This window comes from Pleurodeles waltl, chromosome 3_2, assembly GCF_031143425.1.
Source record: "Pleurodeles waltl isolate 20211129_DDA chromosome 3_2, aPleWal1.hap1.20221129, whole genome shotgun sequence".
NCBI classification, from domain to species: Eukaryota; Metazoa; Chordata; class Amphibia; order Caudata; family Salamandridae; genus Pleurodeles; species Pleurodeles waltl.
Window position 1 is genome coordinate 125,592,655 of NC_090441.1, and position 21,808 is coordinate 125,614,462.

The 21,808-nt window shown below is 43.9% G+C and overlaps 1 protein-coding gene across 1 annotated transcript in view; it reads left to right on the forward strand.

Annotated features, from left to right (window-relative positions):
• LRRC75A (leucine rich repeat containing 75A) overlaps positions 1 to 21,808 on the forward strand; it is an 805,747-nt gene that overhangs the window by 242,721 nt on the left and 541,218 nt on the right. The window contains exon 2 of the mRNA XM_069226974.1: positions 16,217 to 16,345. Coding sequence (XP_069083075.1) covers positions 16,217 to 16,345 — 129 coding nt within the window. The remainder of the gene's footprint in view (positions 1 to 16,216; positions 16,346 to 21,808) is intronic.

Here is a 21,808-nt window from a genome sequence, read left to right on the forward strand (position 1 = left end):
CTGACACACACACCAAACAGGCTGAGAGGTTCCGAACACTGGATCGATGCCTGACCTCGCCTGCCCTGTGTCCAATGGAAGACTGCGTGAGATGTCTGGTGGACGAGGAGAATAGAAGCACTCTCCTGATAGGCCGGGATGCAGACTGAAGCCGGTGAGGCACACACTGAATTATTCTCAGGGGCAGATAGCGGCGCTTTTCAGGCGACGCAAGAGTTTTGTTCTCATCCGTCCTTCTGGGAGCGAACCTTCTCGCCTGACCAAATAGATTGAGGCTGATAGTGAACCCACAATCCATCAAACTGTTGGTGTAAATAAAAAGATCCATTTTCATGAATGGTGGTTGAACATTGTCTTATTTGCACAGTTTCTTCCTGGCCGTGCGTTGGCCATTCCAGACATTTGAGGGGCCTGTTATTTGGGATGTAAATACACTAGCAGCTGCGGGGATCATGCCCAGGCCGACTGGAGCTAAGCGATTCTGCTGCCGACGTCCATAATTATGGATTTTTCGGATTTTCCGCATAATCCACCATCTATCATATAATATGCAGTTTGCAGCTAAAAAAATGTTGTAGCTCAAACAGATCAAAAGTTTTTTTTAAAAAAGACGCTCAAGTGGTGCTGCGCAGTGTCAGAGCCTTTGCAGCGGTAATCTCTGGCATTCCCCTTGCTGGCCTCGGTTTCTAGGTGTTAAGCTGCTCCTACACTGCCACAGGACGTGCAGAATTAAGATGCCTAAATTGACTAATCTTGATGCATAATGTAGTTAAATCTGCCTCATAATACGGTCCTGAATTGCTGTATAATTGGAGTGCCCCTGATAATATCCAGTATTTAAGAGTGCAGCTCTGCTAATGGAATAAGAGCAGACCAATCGGCAACCGAGTTAGAGAGGTTTGAGCTACCCAACAGCATCTGTTGCACTGCCCAAAACCCACCACTGCATCAAAACCCTTCAGACTTCTGTAAAAGTGCTTTGAAAGAAAAGGTAAGCATAACATCCCGCACCCCAAGCACTTTCATAATAGGGCAGGTTCTTCTCTATAGGCCCATCTGCAACACACGCCCTGTGCAGTGCTGGGAAGCACCTCTGCTGCAAGAATGCTGGGATGCTCTTGGTGACTGAGAGTGGGTTGCAGCTGTGACACAGAGTGTGCATCTTTTAGACTTTAGCATCCAGGAGTGCCTGGGGCAGCGCTGCTTACACACCTACAGATGGCCAATGTAAATTAAGAAATTGAAATAAGTAGACATGCAGAGCTAGAAACATGTCTTCTTTTCCCAGTAAGCAGATGCGCATGAAGATGGACTCCTCAGACAATCTCCTGGCCCTGATCCCTTTCAGTATGGAGCTGTACCTCGGTGCCCTAATAATATACTTGTTCTTTCTCTCAAGCGAAACCGTGAACCGCCAATAGATTGAACTGAATCAAAGCTCAACCTCACATCCTACATAAACATGAGCAATGACTGCTGTAGTCTCAGAATCATATGCATTATCAGGTATTTCCTGCCCAAATCTGATTTGATTAACTTAATTCAAGCGACGATTATATCCAGAATTGGATATGGAAATGCATTATTCAGATGTCTACATAAGATCATCTTCTTCAATTGAAAGCAGGCTCTGCTTTGCTGTCTCATCCTCAGAACAAGGAAATTTGAACTCGCTCCAGTCCTATCATCTCTTATCTTGCTGCCGCTAGAGGCAAGAAGCAGCGATCAGTCATCCTGTGCCACTCATAAGGCTTTTTGAAAGGATACCCTAAAATTTAGGCAATGCCCCAAATATTTATAGCTCTTGTTGACTGCACTTTATCTGAGGAGGATGTGAGAAAAGAGGACAGAAGCGGCCAGGTGCAAGAAATTGGGTTATTGGTTGAGGTAGGGTGGAAACCCATCTTAAGTAACAACCACAATACTCGTCAGGGTGAACCACAAACGTCACTAAGTTAACCTGTGCTTAACCCTATGGTAGCTAGGCACAAAAGCAGAGGCACAACACAAGACAAAATGCATACCAATTTAGAAAAATATACAAATTATTACTAAATACAATGCCACTGAAATGAACTAAATCTAACCAGTAAAACCAGAGCTATGAATTCTTAAAGTTTCAAGTGAAAAATAGTGCCTAGAAGACCAAAAAGCAACCGCAGGTATCTTGTCGATTGAGACTGTGGCAAAGTGAAGAGTTAAGGCTGACTGTGATAGAGAGTGATACAGATGCACAAGGTCGATTGGGCCTGGTCTTGGCTTACCTTCGGACTAAGAAGAAATTCTGAGAAAAAGTGCAGGAGAAGAAAAAGTTCAGGGGGGCAAGGCAGCAGGATGCGTCCGAGGAGGAGTCGTTGTTGCGGGAGAGAGCTGGACACAGCTCTGGGTGAAGCCATCAGTGATGGTGGGAAAAATGCTTTGAACATGAAAAGACGGATTTCCAAACCGAGGGGTTTGTCGATGTCAACTCCAATGAAGATTTTTCCCTTTGGACTTAAACAATGTTCTGGCAGTTGAAAACTACCTGTGGGATGAAGCTGTAGCCAAAGAGGGCTTCACGAGGCAAGATATCATTGTTCGGAGGTCTCACTGAACAGGATTGGCTGCAGTGGAGAAAAACATAGCCTAGTCTGCTATGAAGTCAGGCCAATCTTTGATGCACCTTGAGTAGATCGGCTGGCAGGTAGGTCCAAGTCTTCTGTTGATTCTTCCAGTACTTTCCGGTGAAAGTTTTTTTAAGCCCCAATTTTTAGGGTTAGGCAGGACCAGCACCTCTAACACCACTTCCAAGGGTCCAGGATTGGAGGGGCACTACTTGTGGGGTTAGGACTTACGCCAGCAGAGGAAGGTGCAGGGTTTAAGGTCTCTGTAGGTTGTTATGTCCCTGTAGCTCACATAACAGGCCAGTCATCTAACCCTTGGAGTCGCTCTGGTAGTCATGGATTCAAGCAGCAAGGCAGGCCTCAAGCAGCAGGGCACTCCTCTGGGGAGCAAGGCAAACCTGAAGCAACACACTCCTGTAGGGAGCAATGCAAGCCTCAAGCAGCAGGGCAGTCTTGTGGTAGCAGCAGGGCAATCCTCTGAGGTACAATGCAGGCCTCAAGCAGCAGTGCAGTCCTCTCGGGGTCCAAGGCAGCCGTTCTGAAGTCCTCCACAGGTCCAGGAATGTACTGAGAGGTCCAATATTTATGCCTTATGCCAGCTTTCGAAGTGGGGGCGTCTTTTAGGCTATCACCACATCTGGTTATGGAAAGTTCCTTCCTTCCCCTGTCAAGGCTCCAAGAAGTCTGGGAGACAAAAGGCTACTGTTAAGTTCCTTTGTGAGTCTGCTGGAGGCAGCCCTTTGAAATGTAAGTGGAGCAGGGAACAGCTCCACCCCACCCATCCTGACAACATGGCCCATCCTGGCACTATCTAGGCCCACATTTGGCTCACTGTTTGGGAGGAATGCACAAAGCCCAACAGCTAGGCTATTCACAGTCATGTGACCCAGGACACTGACAGCAGGCACCCCATAGACAAGAAAATGCAAACTTTCTTTTCAAAGTGCTACTTCAGTGGGTGGCACAATAGGTGCTGCAGGCCCACTAGTAGCATTTACTTTACAGGGCATGGGTACATGTAGTACCACTGTAATAGGGACGTACAAGTAAATTAAATGTGCCAATAAAGTCTAGGCCTATTTTACCATGTTTTGGAGAGAGAGAGAGCACAAGCACTTTATCACTTGTTAGCAGTGGCACCAAGGACAGCATGTCTAATACCAGGTTATCTAAAACACGAACCAAGAAAGGGCAAGTAAGCCACAGCCCTTCTGATGATAATGTAGTGTCTTATGTGAAGATGAAAATCCCACAAATGTTCCTAAAGATAGAGAAAATGAATCTTAATAAACAAGATTGTTTATGGATTGAAACTCGACTTGTCAATGTTTTTTAGCATCTCAGAATAATTTCATGGTTGTTGGAAATATTTTACTTTAGACCTGTGTGAGTTTAAGTGTGCCAAGTGGAATGGGATACCATGTTATAAAAATAAAATTCGATAAGAGGATTGTTGCCTATTGAACATGACTGTGTAGTTATTATTCAGGGTATATCAGTGGATATTGGGCATCAGGTTACAATGATGGGATATTATTTCATGGCAGAACATGAGAGAGTTTAGAACATCATCTGACTAGTATGGAGATCAATAACTAGAATGTGACCCTATTGATTCAATTCATTAAGAATAAAAGTATTGTGATACTAAAATATCTAGTTTAGATTCTACACATAGCAGGCACTGAAAGCTCTGATCAGTATGCTGCACTTGTTCTCGGAAGTCCTCGCCTCGCATGTCTGTGTCCTTCTCCCACGCCGCAGGTCAGTGCACGGCTAGGACGCTCTTAACTAGCCTCCAGGGACTGATCTAATGGAGAGGTGCTGGACACTGGAGCATTTCATTATCCGTATGGTCCAGTGAGCATCAGGACATCCACTGAGCCAGCCCTGAAGAAGCAGTCCAGGCGTCCCTGCCTCAGTCACCTTGCGGGAAGTGTGACACGCCATGGATAATAGTACATTGGCGGCCCAGCTCCAACAAACACTCATTAATGAAGGTCAGCTAATCCTACAGTGAGCATGTCTGTTGCCAGAGTTTGATTTCCTTGATTGATTAGCTGTACAGATAGTTGATTGATCATACTGACGTGATGCATACAGGATGATCATTAACAGATGAGTATAGATGTGAATCTGGGAGCGTGTGTTACTTTCACATTTGTAAATTTTGTTTGTGGCGATGGAAATGATCAGTAATTTAATGAGCGCGTAGTCAGTTTTTTTGGTGACTGTGGTTTGTGTCAAGCACGATGATGCCCACTCAAATTCATAAGCATCTGGCTGCGATGTGAACATAGGGTCAAGTTGTCCCAACAAATACCATAAGAAAGACCCTCAAAGAGACCTCCAGTAGGTTTGCCTTCTAAAGCGTGATCAGGTACCCTGGATAGAGCTGTCCTAGAGCTCTTGCTACAGCTTTCCTGTCTTCTGATAATAAATAAGGCAGCGGATCCCAATGTGTTGTCAGCTCGGCATTACCGACGCACAATGAGATAAAAAAAATCATATTTATTTACTTACTGAAAGCTTTAATTAAGTGCGCTTGGCAATTAAGTCTGGAAGCAGGCACAAAGCAAATGTTGGAAGGCTTGCAAAGAGCTCGCAATGTCATGCCAACTCCAGCTTTGGAAGGCCTCTGTCTGCATGGGTTTAATTCTACCTGTCTAGGTACAACAGGCCGTGCGTAGTGAGTGCCACAGAAGCTGCAGAGAGTGGTTCAAAGAAGGCGGACCAGGCCTGGACTGGCCCTACTGAAACTGCCCTTTTCCCAGCGGCTGGTTGGGTGGGGACTGGGTTTACTGCTGTTGGAGGTCAGTTTTAATCCTGGGGGTCAGGGCAGCAGCGTTTCAGCGCTTTACATACACACACACAATGCAAACACACATGGTTTATGAATATGCTGGTCAGATCATGCTCGCTTCACAACCATTTGTATTTGCATTTGGTTCGTTCTGGTCTCTTCCGTGGTCATCACGAGCAGCCCTGACCTTCAGGGCTTTAGGGGAAGAAGCTGACATGTGCTATTTCTTGGTTTATCAATTCCACTATATATGTGATAAATACTCTTCAAAATTCAAAACAGTGTATTTCTTTATAATGTGGCCATTGCAATGCCTTTCAGTTAAGCACATCATTGTTTTTAATGACAATTCTTAGAAATGATTCTAATCATGAAATTTGAAACTTTTCTGCCACCCACGACTGCTACCTTGATGATTTTGTTAGTGAACCGAGAAGAAAGTAATTTGTCTTTTGCCCACTATATGTGGCCTTCGGTGTTCCTAGAGATGGAATAACATACTAGCCTTTAGTTTTTGTGCTGCGTACACCCTGAACTGATGTATTTCAAGGTACTGTCATTTGATGGTGGAAGAAAAGAAGGCAGTGTGCAAAAAGCAGTTGCCTAGGATCCCATAATGTGCTCAAGGGAAAGTCTGGATTGATGTAAGTTTTCCTGGCTTCACACTGTGCAATTCACCCACTACATGGTTATCTCTTTCTTCCTCCCATTTTGGAGGAAAGCTTAATGCTTTGTGTTTAATTCTTCACGGCTCTAACTCAATGCACTGAGTTAAGTTAAATACATCCAGGCTATGCATGTTTCATAAGGAGTGGCCTTGGTAAGGTTTGAGGAGGGGAGTATATTAGTGCAAAAGCTAAAATGAAAATACCAGAGTGCCCATCCTTGGTGAAAGCAATGAGACCATTTGCTTCATGTAGTTAAAACTCTTTATTCATTTTTATTCATTCTCATCTGTTCTTTAACTAATTCATCCACCCACTCCTCACCATCCAACTTTTCATTCATTCACTGAGACATACTGCCATGCCTCCAATCTCCATCCATCCACTCAATTACTGGACAAGGCTCTATAATGACAAATATTTTGCAAAACGCACCATTGTTGCAATTAAAAATATATATATATGGCTTGGATGAGCTACTGATGCATGGACCTGGAAAACGTGGGCCCTCTGTTAATAATGTGTTCCCTGGTTGGCATTTTGATAGTACGTGTGGCTCAGATCCTGCTGCCCATACCCACTATGTGCCTGGCCTACCTTGGCAAAGAAGCAGGAAAAGCGCAGGTGGTCATGGCTCTCATTGCTAACAACCTGCCGCTAGCACATTGTTGGCCATCGCTCGCTCTTTCCCTGCCAAGTTTTCCCAGTCCATGCATGCTGTGTTCCAGTCCTGGGTTTTTAATTTGCATGTTGGGACTTGTAGTCTTGTTTAGTTTATTCCATCACAAAGAGACTACAAGTCCCAGAATTCAAGAAAAATCTTGGCCTGGAGTTGTACATCACACATGGATCTGGGAAACTTGGCAGCTATAGCGTTCTTTTCACAGCCCTGCCTCTTGATATAGCAACTGGCAGCCATGTGGCCCCTTCTAGGCGCGGTGAGTAACTCACAGCCGCGCCGCACCCTGGAACGCCCAGAGGGGCTGTTATAGCAATTCAGATCAAATCAAAGGTGCCGAAATGTTCCTGTCTTCTTTTCACTTCCCTCGTCCTTATCGCCGGTCTTTCACAGAAACACCCAGAGAGAGAATATTTTGTCTCCTTTCCCAGCGGGGCCTGTGAGTCATCATCGCGAGACGGGGAGCCCATGAATATGTATGAGCGGCTGCTGGTGGCTGCTTCACGAGATCTGCTTGGCGAGTCATCTGCGCCTTTGAAACCGGTGCCCTGGACCCAGGAGGCCGTGTCTTCGAAGGGGAGCTGATATTACAGTGAAAGTACTGAAATCAGTGGCTCTTGTTAAACTGCAGTGTATTCTCTGACGACAGGGAGGTGTGAGATAAAACTGCCTCCGGGCTTGGGCCTTTCTTGCTTTCGGGGTGCGGATTAAAGTGTTGCTCGTATTCCAATATTTTGATTTCACTGGGGGATTTAAAATTATGACAGGAGACCCTTGGCTTGAGAAGGGCCGAATGCATTTAAATTACCTGCTAAGAAGTTTGTGTATTCAAGAGCAGTAGTTTCTCTGTGCAACAACCCCTTTGTGCCAACAGATGTATGAATATGTATAGATTTTATAAAACTGGTGGCACAGAGACTGTGGCATCTGTCATTCTCCCCCTATCGAATGGAAGGTCAAAAAATGCATTGGCAGCTGACCTGCACAGCAAGGGTACCATAGCCTGATCGTGCCAAAGACATTCAAGCTTTTTACTACTCATTTGTTTAATGTTCCCTTGCTTCCATTTAATTTTATTTCATTTTACCTTTTACAGTGTTTTTTTCTTTTGACCGTGCATGTTTTAAGCGTAGGTTTGCTGTTTTCCTCTGTGTTGTTTTCATTGCATCCCAAATTTCCTCTTGCTTTTCATATATTTGGCTTAAAGACTTCTTCAGCTGTCTCACCAGCCTCATGTTTTTCAAAATATCACAAGAAATACTTAGCTTGCAGTCGAGATTGTAAGGAGGCTCAGTGGAAAAAGCAATTGCCTGGGATTATACAATGTGGTCAAGGGAAAGTCTGGATTGATGTAAGTTTTCCTGGTTTCATGTTGTGCAATTCAGCCATTTCATGGTTATCTCTTTTTTTTCTCCCATTTTGGAGGAAAGCTTAATGCTTTGTGTTTAATTCTTTAAGGCTGTAACTCAGCGCACTGTGTTAAGTTACATACATCCAGGCTGTGCATGTTCCATAAGGAGTGGCCCTGGTTGTGTCCCAGAAGGGTGATGTTTTAATGCAGAAGCTAAAATGAAAACTCCAGAGCACCCACCCTTGGTGAAAGCAATCTCAATAGTCTTCAATCTCAGAATATAGAGATTGAAGAATATTGAGGAACAAAATATTGAAAAGTGTGTGCATTTAGGCAAATGTAGATTTACTATTCCTAACTCCACATTTATGTACCTGGAAAATGTATGTGTTGCATAGTTAGATGTATGTGGAGTTAGGCATAGAAAATCTAAACATACCTTTCACTATTTTTGTTTTGATATGTTGTCCTCAACATTGTGTCCCATCAATATTCTGGGGTCGATATTCAGGGTGCACACGTCAGTTGGCACTCTTATTCCATTGGACTATTGTAGCGTCATTCATATTTTGCCTCCACTTATCACGGCATATGGGTTAGTAGGTCAGTGATATCAGCTATTGGCTGCCTTCACTGTGAATGAACGCTTTTTTTAGTGTGAGAACATGTGCACATTCGACTAAAAGTAGCCCACGTCTGTGTTGGGACTAGTAGGGCAATCACTGCCTTATTTTATTATTTATTTTATTTACTTGAGAAATGGGTCGATTTTCTACTTCTTTTGCAAACATATGTATGCCACCTTAGGTGCTGGAATTTTTACTTTTTATTACTTTTACAGTTTTAATGCTTATTGAACATGTTTGCAAGACAATGAATAAAAAAAACAGGCTTGAAAATGACCAACGTATTGGCTTTGGCAAAGCTTGTTTGTCTGTTATGGTATGCAGTCTTTTTAGGTCTCACCTACAGTCAGCTTTTAGATGTTTGTTGTGGAAGACCTAGTGTGACAAACACCAATACTTGCAGTCCGCTTTGGCTCAGCCCATGGATTGCCCTTGGTTGACTTTCTTGTCAATCTCATTTGCTTGCCTTTTATTTGATTGGTTTCCTTTCTCTTCTTGTGTTTTCTCTCCCCTGGAGTGTAGTTTCTTAACCATCCTTTTGATTCGATGACGTGTAGCTATGTACTGCTGAAATGTATACACATTTTTTTATTTTCTTTACGCTTCCTTCTGTTTTTTATTTATTCTGTATCCCAGCCGCCTTCTTTTTAAATTTCCCTTTTCCTAATCTACCTTTATTGTGTACCTTTCCCCCCTTTTGTCCTTACAAAGATAAGCCTGGCCTCCTTCATCTTTTTCTTCACTCATTTGTTTCTGTTTTCCTTTCACCCACCCTCTTTATGTATATTATTATTCTAGTTTTTCTTTTAACCCAGTGATGTATTTCTAAGTGTTTTTGGAAACTGTCACTTTCAAAGAGTTGAATTGTTTTGTGACAGTTTGTCAGTGAGATATTATCATTGGCATTAATGCAAGCAAGGAAGCTAACTAGTCCCCTAGTACAGTGGTTCCCAACCTGTGGTCTGGGGACCCCTGGGGGTCCGCGAAGCCTCCTCAGGGGGTCCGCGACTGCTTAGAAAATTAAATAATATTAACAGATTAGGTCCCCAGCTTTCAGTAATGACTCAGTGATGGGTCCCCAGATTCAAATTATGATTCAGTGGGGGGTCCCTGGGTTCCAGTAGTGATAAAGTGGGGGTCCACAGAAGTCGAAAGGTTGGGAACCACTGCCCTAGTAGGTACCTAAAAGGTAGCCATAACTGGCATGCGATAAACCCCTCACTTCACTGAACCCTGATTGCACTGCCCTTGTAGCACTACAGCTGGGTGCCCCCCAGAGTAACCAGATGACTCCCTTACAGCAAAGGCACCATGTTCCAGTCCATGGCTGTGTTTGGCAGAAAACTGTAATCTAGAACTCTCGTCAATTGAGGTGAATCAGAAGTATAGCTGGCCAAATGCAGCGAATTGCTAAATGGAATCCCAGGAGTGGAAATGGGCGTTTCTAACTGTATAATAGTATCTAGAAACTTTGAAAATGTTCAGTTCTTTCCTTGGCGGTAGAGGCAGCCCAAGATAGAATGTGGCAGGCTGTCCCAGAAGGAATAGCCCTTGATTCTCAAAAATTCCTCAAAAAAAGTCATAGTTTGTTTAGTGCATAAGAGGTGATAATGTAATTAAGGTATGACTGTTTGTTATTCCACAAACCTCTCCATTGGTTCCTATACGCTGTGTAAATGTGTGCTAAAATCTTTTGTTTGGTTACTAAGTTTGTCTATTTGCGCAGCCTAATACATGCATACTTTCCACATACTGCCATATAGATGAGTGTAGGAAATTACAGGTTGCTGATTTTATTTGTACTGTTTTCTTCTTTTCCCGCTGCGGGTATCGTTTCCTGGGAATGCCTCGGCTTCCTATGTGCATCCTGTGGCTTTTGGAGTAACTGTTATTGTTAACTCTGCATGTAACCTTAGGTGAAACTCTGTTGCTCTTGTAAGTGTAGCAAGTACCTTGTAAAGTTTTGTGAACACCCCTAAAGCCCAGTTCTGGGTTGGCAACCACAAAAACAAGCACTGGCAATGCCAATCGGTCTGGTTTTAAAACAATCAATCAAGGATTTATAGAGCGCACTAATCACCCGTTAGGGTCTCAAGGCGCTGGTGGGGGGGGGGGGGGAGAGCTACTGGTCGTAGAGCCATGTCTTGAGGCGTTTACTGAATGTCAGGAGGTCTTGGGTCTGTCGACCAACAAACCAAATGTTGCTTGGTAATGTGAAGCATTACAAGTAACTAGCATGGTAATGGATATGTATTTGTGTGGAAGCAACGACTGTAGAATAATGTGCTACGGTAAAAGTTCAGGTGGCAGTTGTACTGTCGAGCCAGACCTAAAAAGCCATGTCGTTTATTGAGTGCCCTTCTCTCATCTGTGCTGCTACCAGAGAAAAACAACATAAATCGTCCAGTTGTTTAAGACACTTCTATAGCATTGCATTGTCATGTGTGTGTCCCTGAAAGTTGAACGCTCAGGCAGCTGGATAAATAAACAAAACACTCACATTAGTGTGGAAGGCAGGCACTTTTTTGTGGAAGCACACAACTTCTGCCCAATCAAAATATGTACTCTTGGTTCCCAACATGTGGGCGGAGCTATAGCCCCTCTCCGGTGATTCCTACATAATTGTCTGGTGACAGCTGTGATGTCAAGCTAGACTATGATTAGCACTGCAAAGCCTTGACCTCTTGGCTGGCAGTCCTATTGTTTACAGCTACACCCCTTGGGAGGCCTCCTCAACAATTATTCACTACTGTAAGTTGGGCATGTCTTGCTTGGATGTTGTTGAGGTTTCACAATAGTAATTTAAACATTTCTGGCATTGGGAACCATGGCTGATGTTCCCACACCTAAATAATTATTCATTCCAGGAATGAATCACACTTAGTACCTGGAAAATATTTTGTGAATCGTCCCTAAATGTCTAAATATTCAGAGTGTTATGTGATGTGGGCCGATACCTTCAGAAGGCGATCAGCTGTGCCCTGAACATTAGGAGGCGTTGGTGAGGGGCGCGCCTTAGTCATTTCATCATAAAGGTGTAGAAGGGCCTTGCCGCCAACTGCTCTGCACGGTGTAAACATAGGCTAATGGGGGAAATACTAATGCTTGTTTATTTAACTTATATCAAAACAACATTGGTTATGAATAACCTTTTCAAATATTTGATTCTGAGCTCTGTATTGTAACTATGTATTTGTAACTTTTTAAACAGCTTTCATAAGGCACTAGTGATAACTGTGCATGTTCGATTTTTGGGTCCTTGTTCATTCTAATGCTAGAGCAGTATTATTTGTTTTTTGGATTTGCCTAAATATACTTTCTGTAGCGTGTGTGGATGTAAAAGGCGTTAGATTTGCTATTACATCTGCCTGTCTTGATGATCTGGAGACTGTTCTGATGGTAACTTTAGGATTATATTCGAGGCATACAGTCAAAAGAAACAGCCCCGGGGTACCTTCATGGAGGAGAACCGCCTCTCCAGGCGGTCCCTCCAGGGAGGGTGCATGACATTGAACAGGCTGGGGTATATGCATGCAGGAGCAATGCCTGGACGGGCAGTCCCTCCAGGGAGGGTGCATGACATTGAACAGGCTGGGGTATATGCATGCAGGAGCAATGCCTGGACCGGCAGTCCCTCCAGGGAGAGTGCATGACATTGAACAGGCTGGGGTGTATGCATGCAGGAGCAATGCCCGGACCGGCAGTCCCTCCAGGGAGGGTGCATGACATTGAACAGGCTGGGGTATATGCATGCAGGAGCAATGCCTGGACCGGCAGTCCCTCCAGGGAGGGTGCATGACATTGAACTGGCTGGGGTGTCTGCATGCAGGAGCAATGCCTGGACCGGCAGTCCCTCCAGGGAGGGTGCATGACATTGAACAGGCTGGGGTATCTGCATGCAGGAGCAATGCCGGGACCGGCAGTACCTCCAGGGAGGGTGCATGACATTGAACAGGCTGGGGTGTTTGCATGCAGGAGCAATGCCCGGACCGGCAGTCCCTCCAGGGAGGGTGCATGACATTGAACAGGGTGGGGTGTCTGCATGCAGGAGCAATGCCCGGACCGGCAGTCCCTCCAGGGAGGGTGCATGACATTTAACAGGCTGGGATATCTGCATGCAGGAGCAATGCCTGGACCGGCAGTCCCTCCAGGGAGAGTGCATGACATTGAACAGGCTGGGGTATATGCATGCAGGAGCAATGCCCGGACCGGCAGTCCCTCCAGGGAGGGTGCATGACATTGAACAGGCTGGGGTATCTGCATGCAGGAGCAATGCCCGGACCGGCAGTCCCTCCAGGGAGGGTGCATGACATTGAACAGGCTGGGGTATCTGCATGCAGGAGCAATGCCCGGACCGGCAGTCCCTCCAGAGAGGGTGCATGACATTGAACATGCTGGGGTATATGCATGCAGGAGCAATGCCCGGACCGGCAGTCCCTCCAGGGAGGGTGCATGACATTGAACAGGCTGGGGCGTCTGCATGAAGGCACAGTGCCTGGACCGGCAGTCCCTCCAGGGAGGGTGCATGACATTGAACAGGCTGGGGCGTCTGCATGCAGGCGCAGTGCCTGGACCGGCAGTCCCTCCATGGCAGGTGCATGACATTGAACAAGCTGGGGTATATGCATGCAGAGTAATGCCTTGAACATGCTGGGGTATCTGCATGCAGAGCAATCCCTTGAACAGGCTGGGGTATCTGCATGCAGGAGCAATGCCCGACCGGCAGTCCCTCCAGGGAGGGTGCATGACATTGAACAGGCTGGGGTATCTGCATGCAGGAGCAGTGCCTTGAACAGGCTGGGGTATCTGCATGCAGGAGCAATGCCCGGACCGGCAGTCCCTCCAGGGATGGTGCATGACATTGAACAGGCTAGGGTATCTGCATGCAGGAGCAATGCCCGGACCGGCAGTCCCTCCAGGGAGGGTGCATGACATTGAACTGGCTGGGGTATATGCATGCAGGAGCAATGCCTGGACCGGCAGTCCCTCCATGGCGGGTGCATAGCATTCATCAGGCTAGGGTGCCTTCAGGAAGGACAAATGCTTGGACCCTCAGTTCCTCACAGAAAGGGGACATAACATTCATCAGACAAAGCTGCCTTCATGAAGGAGAAATGCCTGGACCCTCAGCCCCTCGAGAAGGACATAACATTGAACAGTCATGCGCCAGGGGTCCACGCTGCGAGCGATCTTATGAATGCTAGAAAATACGCATAAACATGTGATCGTTATACTTCATATGTTAACTAGGGACTGCCTACCTGCAAAGGAAAACTGAGTAATATAAACTCTATCTCACAATAACGCTGTATAGAACATATGTGGAGTACTATGTTTATAAGATTCAAAAAAGGTAATAAAAACAGATAAAAAAAAAAAACCACTAGATTAACAAAAACAAACACCTCCTGTGATTGTAGACACACCCAGGGACATGTGAGAGAGAGAGCACACATACTCAGTAACAGTCAATCAAGGGACAATGCAGGGTGAGACCAATGAAATCATTTGGTAGGTTCACTGGGTCACAGGTGAACCAGGGGTGGGCAAGAGGCAGAGAAGAAAAATGCATTAACCAAGAAGGTACCTTCAACCTTACTTATAGCAAAAGCAGACCAGCATAAAATGTCGGAGGGATTTGGTGAAGGGAGAGGAAGAGAAGCAACTTCCGCCCAGAGACAATTGGAACTCAGAAGGGCAAAGCAACGGCGCAGAATGCAGCTTTCAGAGTGAAATACCTTCACTCTGTGAAGATCCTTTTCTTGTAAGTTGTACTCCATTTAACAAGCCCAGGAGTTCACAAAGACTTGTTAGGTAAAGTCTTAGGGCCTGATTACGATCTTGGTGGATGGAATACTGCGTTACAAACATGACAGATTGTCCGTCAACTGTATTATGATTTCCATAGGATATAATGGAATTATAATAGTGCGGGCAGGATATCCGTCATGTATGTGATGGAGTAACCCGTCCACCAAGATCGTAATCAGGCCCTTAGTAACCGAGTTAGAATACCTATGCAGTATAAAGATGTCTTGGAAATTATACACAGAATCTTAGGAGTGCACCTTCGGCCAGATGTCCTCTGGCATGGTGCCTAGAAGAGGGAATATGTAGCATCTATAAAAAACAATTTCACTAGCCCCTTATATTAATTTCAGTTTACCTTTAGCCGATGCGCTACCCACTTCTAAATGAAAGACATTACTCAGACCAGTCAGGACGCAAAGGCTTTCTCCCTGATCTGGAGATGCTTGCCACACACATTCAGTGATGATAAGTTTAGTATGATGATGAACTATTTATATTTATAGAGCGGAAACTGCTGCCCAATAATTGGCGTCCTGCCTAGAGCGGTATATAGTTTTCTAACACATTATTTTTGGACTGGCAGTGTACCTGCTGAATCTAAACCTCACATGAGCTCAAACCTCAGAAGCTGCCTGCAAAATAACAAGAATCATTATTTTTTTATTAGAAGGTCATGCAGTATGGGCAGCCATGGATTTAGTAGTGAACATGGTTGGGAGAGGAGCAGACATTCCTTGGGTTTGCATCACAAAGTTATGTTGCCTACGATAATGTAAAGTTTAATCGGATAGAGAGATCTACATGTGGCTGCCATCCCCTGAAAAACACTGTGTCACAGTCCTGTTTTGTGCAGTGCTGTTTGTGAGATTTTGACTTGCCTGTGGTGGACCGTCCTCAAAGATCTGGAGCTGTTTTCTTAGATTATTAACGGGTTATTGATTTGTGGGCTGCACGTTTCACTTTTTATGGGCAATAAATGGGAGACTCTGGAGTGTGATCCCAATGACATGGTGTAGTTCAAACCTCTGATGCTGGTGAGATGAGCCCTGGAATGCTATGTCTCTTTGAAAAGCAACAGGGTTGGCTTAGAGAAGCTCGATTATAGAGTATTTACAAAGCCAGGTTTGTGGAACCCAACAGTTTGAGCTTTGATTCTGGTGTAAATCAACTGCAGCACCTGAGGAGGTGGATCTGGTATTGAAACAACGCAAGTGTGAGATGAGAGAGTTGCAGTCGAGTGGGAAACTGAGTGACTTTGACTAGCCATCTAGAAGGTGGTCAGGAAAAGAGTTTTGATGATGATATTGGTGGGTGCAGCAAGCTGCTTGGATCGGAGGAAGTGGTGTGTTCAGGCAGGCCTAAGTTGCTCTGCGTTTTAGGAGTTTACCTTTGGGTGACGTTATTCCAGTTGCCATTGGTGGTGGTTGTCCAAGAGTGTATCTCCAGTGGAAGATGGCATATTTACCTTACCTTGGGAAGTTTACCTCTTTCTCTGGGCATAGATCTCTTAATGCTTTGTGCTATGATGGACTCAGACACATAAGTAGCCTTTTCAACTCTGCATGTAACATATTTTTATGTATTGCTATATGCTCCTATGATGAGAGGTGCCTGTTAACATCGGGATTTGCGCATTGAAGACCCATTGATTGTCCTTGTTTATTATCTCTTGGTTTAGGATTTAGGAATGGAGTCTACATCTCTAGATGACGTCCTATACCGGTACGCAAGTTTCCGAAATCTGGTGGATCCCATCACGCATGACCTGATAATCAGCCTAGCCCGGTATATCCACTGCCCCAGGCCGGTAAGTGACTACTTTTTGCCTTCTATGAAGCAGCCAAAGCCTAAACTTATAGATTTTTTTGTGCATCAACATGTTTTTTTGCATCAATCCTTCTACAGGACTCAGCCTTCAATTCCTCTCTAACACAGGGAGGTCCAGTCCACTGTGCTGGTCTCCCTGGCCTTATCGCTTGCTGACTCCGGACATTTGTTTTGTCTGACCAGATTTGTGGCAGACACTGGAATTTGGCACACCTGATAGAAGGCTCCACAAACTGAGATATGGGTTTCACAAATCAGTAGAAAGTGCGTGGAAAGAGACACAAGGTGCAAGACTAGAAGAGACATCCCGGATAGAGAAGCCGCACTCAAGTAACCATTTACATAGACACAGTGGAGCCCGGGAACCTTGGCTATTGTGAGATGTAGGATTTCTGTTAACACTGTTGAAACTCATTGAAGAAATGCAGTTATTCAGTAGAATTTTCTTATACCTGGAACATAGAGTGACGTTCTTTAAGATTAGGTTGCAAAGCTCTAGGCAATAATCTGGTCACTCATGGTGTAGAAGCATTGTCTTACCAAAGGGGCTGGCGCCAGGTGTACACATGTTTTTTTTTCTTCGTTAGTATAAGTTATATAGTTACCCAACAGAAATTGAAGACATTAGTCCGAAATTCAACGCTTACTACTTTTCCAACATTTTCCTCTTCAGTTTTGGATTTGTGAATGCACCAAATTCTTCAGTTTCACATGAGTCCAGTGCTGCTTGGGGACCCATTCTATGTTATCTCAGGTTGTGTTATACAGACTATCCAAAGCGCTTCACGCGCCCACTAAAAAGGCCTCTTGGAGCTAATGCCCTTATTTGGGTTGTATTGCTGCTTATCATCGGAAGGCCCTGATTGCAGTCATTTACATGAAAATTGAGTGCAAACTTCTCTAACGGGTGTGCAGTTTTTTTTTAAATTGCATAAATGCTTTTCTCTACCTTACTTTGTTTGTTGACTTGAAGATTTGACAATATTCTTCCTTGGACAAAACTTGGAATCTAGGTGTCACTGTGCATGTTGCGCACAGATTAATATGTTTCCTGCTTCTTTTTTTTTTTTTTAGAACAACCAGGGTACATTAAATTTTGTGTTAATTTTAGTTGCCCACAACCACTTACTTGCCTGGTGCAAAATCTGCTGTGGTTGTGCCACCAAGTGGATTATGGTGTTGTGCATTAAATGTTGTGATCGGCATATTTCTGGCGTTTTTCCTTTTTGTCTTTACTGAATTATAACCTTTAACTCAGTTTGTGTTTTCAGTGAATTTCTGTTTTTTAATGACCAGCCATGTACTCATTTCACACAGCACAAGCAGCGGCGTAACAAAGGCCCCCGCAGCCCGTGGGGTGCTGGGCCCCCCGAGCTCCAGGGGGTCCCCTAAATGCAGCACCCTGGTCTGAGAGCTCCTGAGTGATTTCGGAAGGGAGCCCCTCCATGTTCTTTTCAGGGTGGGAGGGGGCTCCAGTTTCGTTATGCCTCTGAGCACAAGGCCTTTGGGTTTTGGGGTTTGGCGACGCACAGCAGGGTTTGTCCTCTGGCCAGGTTCTGAAGCCACCTACCTGTGCATCCTACCAAGGTCTTTCCCTAACCATGGTTTTGATGGATTTACAGCTACTGTGGGTTTTTTCATATACAAATTGCAAACTTAATGAATACTTTGAATTCCAAAATTCTTGAATATAGTGTCTCTTTTCATCTATAAAATGGTGCCTGCATAGATATGAATAACTTTAATGTCTCAAATTTATGATGACAAAATATTATTTGTTCCACTTTTACCATCATTTCCAGCACCCCAGAGTGCCCTCAACCACTTCCCCGAGGTCAAACTCATGGCACATTGGCACATCTCATAGTGCCCATCCTTACTGTGTTTTTTTTCACAGCGCTAAGTTTGTCATTTTGACCAACGTCTGGATATTCTGGCTGGCTGACAAAAATGTGGCCACTTTATCAAAAATTCTAATGTGACACAACAGAATTCTCACATTTCTGAATCTGCTATTTTCACCTGCAATACATACAGTGTATTAACCCTTTCAAGCCCACCCAGCACCTTTTGTAATTCCAATTTTTCAAAAACTACTGAGCGGATTCACAACAATACCATGAAAAGCATGCTTTGTGAGTAAAGTTCAACATTCGTGCCACTTTCAACATAAACCTTTTTGGCATATTTCTGTAGTGGTGAGCAAAATTACTTTTGGGGGTGATGGAACCTGGGCCCTATCTTTTTATGTGGGGCCCGATGAATCTTTTCTTCTCTGTTCTGAGGGGTGAAGAGATCATTTTACCCAATCATTCAAATTTAAATACACTGCAACGCAATAGACACCCATTAAACCTCAGAGTCAAATCAAAGTTTGAACGGCCTTTATTATAGACTTGAAGCCAAAGTTACATAGGTGAGTGTCTGAACCCTAGTACAGAGATACAAAATCACCAATGGAGAGTCAAGGCATTGCAGATTATTAAACCGAAGCAACATATAAAAGACGAAGACTTCATTAGCAATAATGCAGAAAATGAGGAAAAGTACTTGATGTCTGGATTCTAAGGTTTTCTTGCCAGACCATTGAATCTAGCTCCTAAACTATTCTAATAACTAAAGTAATATCTGAGAAAGGTTAGCAAACAGAATTTCTGTAACAGATTCTGTCCAAGAGAGGTGCGGTGCCATAAAGCCACATAGAAAGTATGAGGTCTGTACCTCAAATGATCCACTCTGAGTAATGGACAGAGAGATTCTGAATCCCTTGCCAGCTAAACTACTCTTGAATTTTGGTTTTCCCTGGTGTGATGGCATCATGACAAAACTCTAATTTGAAAAAAACAAAACTGTAAGCCAATTATAATTAATTAACAATTCAGTCTTCTGAAGGCTTCGACTCTTGACCTTGACCTTTGCATAAAGGAATCACTAAAGGTATGGCTTCCAGTGCCAGTATACTCCTGTGGTCCGGTGGTGTTCTCTCAGCCCCTCTTATCTCTGCTGCACAACAAGCTCCTTAGCTTCAGCACCTGTAGCTTTGAAAAAACAAGCTTCACGTTGAAGATTAGAACATACAAACAAAAATGCAGCCTTCACGCTGAGCAACTAAAATGAACACAAATATACTTTTAGTTCAAATATATTTTAAATGTCTAACTTGTTGAATATAAAATGATTAGAAGGAATAACATTTGTGGAATACTATAACTGACATTCTTGCAAACGAGTATGAATGTAGCTTATTTGAAAGTCATCTTCTCGTTGTGCACTTTTACTAATATGTTTCAGTGATCCACGTTTAACAGTTCGTTTTACACGTTACAAAAGAAAAAACAGCCACCCCTTCTTCTTCACGTTTTAGGTGGCATAATGGCACAGCCAGGGTATGCTCCTTCAGGGACTAAAATTGAAATGTATCTTCTTTGACTCCTCACTTTAACTCTTTTTTCCTTGCATGGAACAGTACAAAACTTCTCAAATGAAATTTGTTCTGAACCATAGCTACGCAGAGGTGACGTATATAATAAGTTGAACAAACTATCACCTATTAAAAAAAAAAATCAGAAACATACAATTTACAGGGGATAGTTGGCCTATTGTTTAGGGAATGATTATGAAATGTAAAACTGCTTCCGTCTTTCTCTCAGTCTCTGTCTCCTTTTCTTTCTCTCTGTGAAAGTGTCTAAACTGAACTCAGGTATAGCAATGTTTGGTAGAGGTCAGAGGGTAGGAAGTTGGTACTTTGGGCCTGACCCTAAACTCCACATCCTGGAAATGCCACTGCCAGTATCATCCAAATGGAACACAACATAAAAAATTGATTAATGAAAGTAGGTTGTCCATGTAAAATGTGAACAGGTTGGCACTTCAAGAATGATGTGCTTTATAGAGAAGTTCTCATGACCCGCACCGGTTGTGGACATTTGTGGATACATGACATTTGTGGTTACATGTTCATGTTGCACATTTGTGGATACATGTTCATGTTGAACATCATGTAAATAGCTGGAAGGATGGCCTTCAGTTTCAGACTGTCTTGTTTATCAGTCATAACTCATTAATGCCAGCAGTAGTGCTTAATTGGCAGGACTCCATGTATTTTACTGGAGGCCACTGCAGTTTGCTCCATCCACAGCCAAAGGCAGAGCAGCCCAGTGCTCGTGCCATTGAGACCTGCCAACCATCACACTCCAGGAGATGTGAGTTTGAACCATCTCATCTGTCCCAGAGTTGTGAAAATGGCCAGGGTATCCTTTTGATTTATTTACCTATTTTATTTTTTAAATGTATGTTGAATTGTTACATACTCTGGTTGATGTGCTCTGCTGGAAAATAGACAAACAGCACTGCCATGTGGTGAGCAGTCAGAGATGAGTGCCAGTGATAAGAAATGTTGAGCACTGGCAGACACTGGCACAAGTTACACACTGGCTAGCAGTAATCACAGTTGGCTCTCTCCTTGTCAAGATGTCAGTGAGCTGCTGGGCTCCTGCTGGCATTACTAACCTCACTATTATGTTAAATCATGGGTACTCGCAAGCAGTGGCTGAAATGCATAATGTGAAATCAGCAAACCTGCTATGAATCCTGGCTTCCCCACTTTACCAAAATGTGTGATCCTAGACAATTCTTTTATTTCACTTTCCCTTCTTTTTCTTCATTAGTGCATATAGGAGATTCTCAAAATACATGACTTCAGGATGTGTGCTGTACAAAACCTTCTCCTGTGTTTGATTTAATAAACTATAATGTTCATGTGTAATAGGAACCCAGGCCACCGAAAGAGTGAATACCAAAACCAACTTGCCTTTTGGTTCAGTGTTGGCATTGTTTTTAAGGGGTGGGGGCAATGAATGTTTCTGGATTTATGTTTGAAAACCATCCCTTAAAAAGAAAATGCTTTTCCATGCACTTATATAATCTGATGTACCAAGTTGAAACAACTCTGCATGTTAATAATAAACAGTTTATCATTTTTGAAGAGCCCTTATTATATTTTTACAATTTTGGTGTTGCATGTCTTTGAAAATGAAGGCGTTCCTACAGGTGCTGGACAACGTACTTACTTTCTTTGCCTCCGATTAACATTTAAGTAAAGGCTTGCCTTTTATTTAACATATTTTTAATCATTGTGCAGAGTTGAGTAAACAGCAGCCCAGTCCTGCTGTTGAGCAGGGGGCTGCATGTTAAGGTCAGGAGGGCCGCATGCGGCCCCCGGGCTGTACTTTGAGTATCACTGTGTTAAATGATCCCTCTTTCAGAGTGTGAACCATGAGGATACGCAGAGTGGGCACGGCCATTAGTGGTGGTATGGCACTATATTGAATTTAGTAATGGCAGATGACAGCAATGTCACATAGAATACATCTACCTATGATTATATTGTAAGGCACTTGGTATTGACTTTTCCTAACTCCATCATACTTACCTTAGGAGGTAA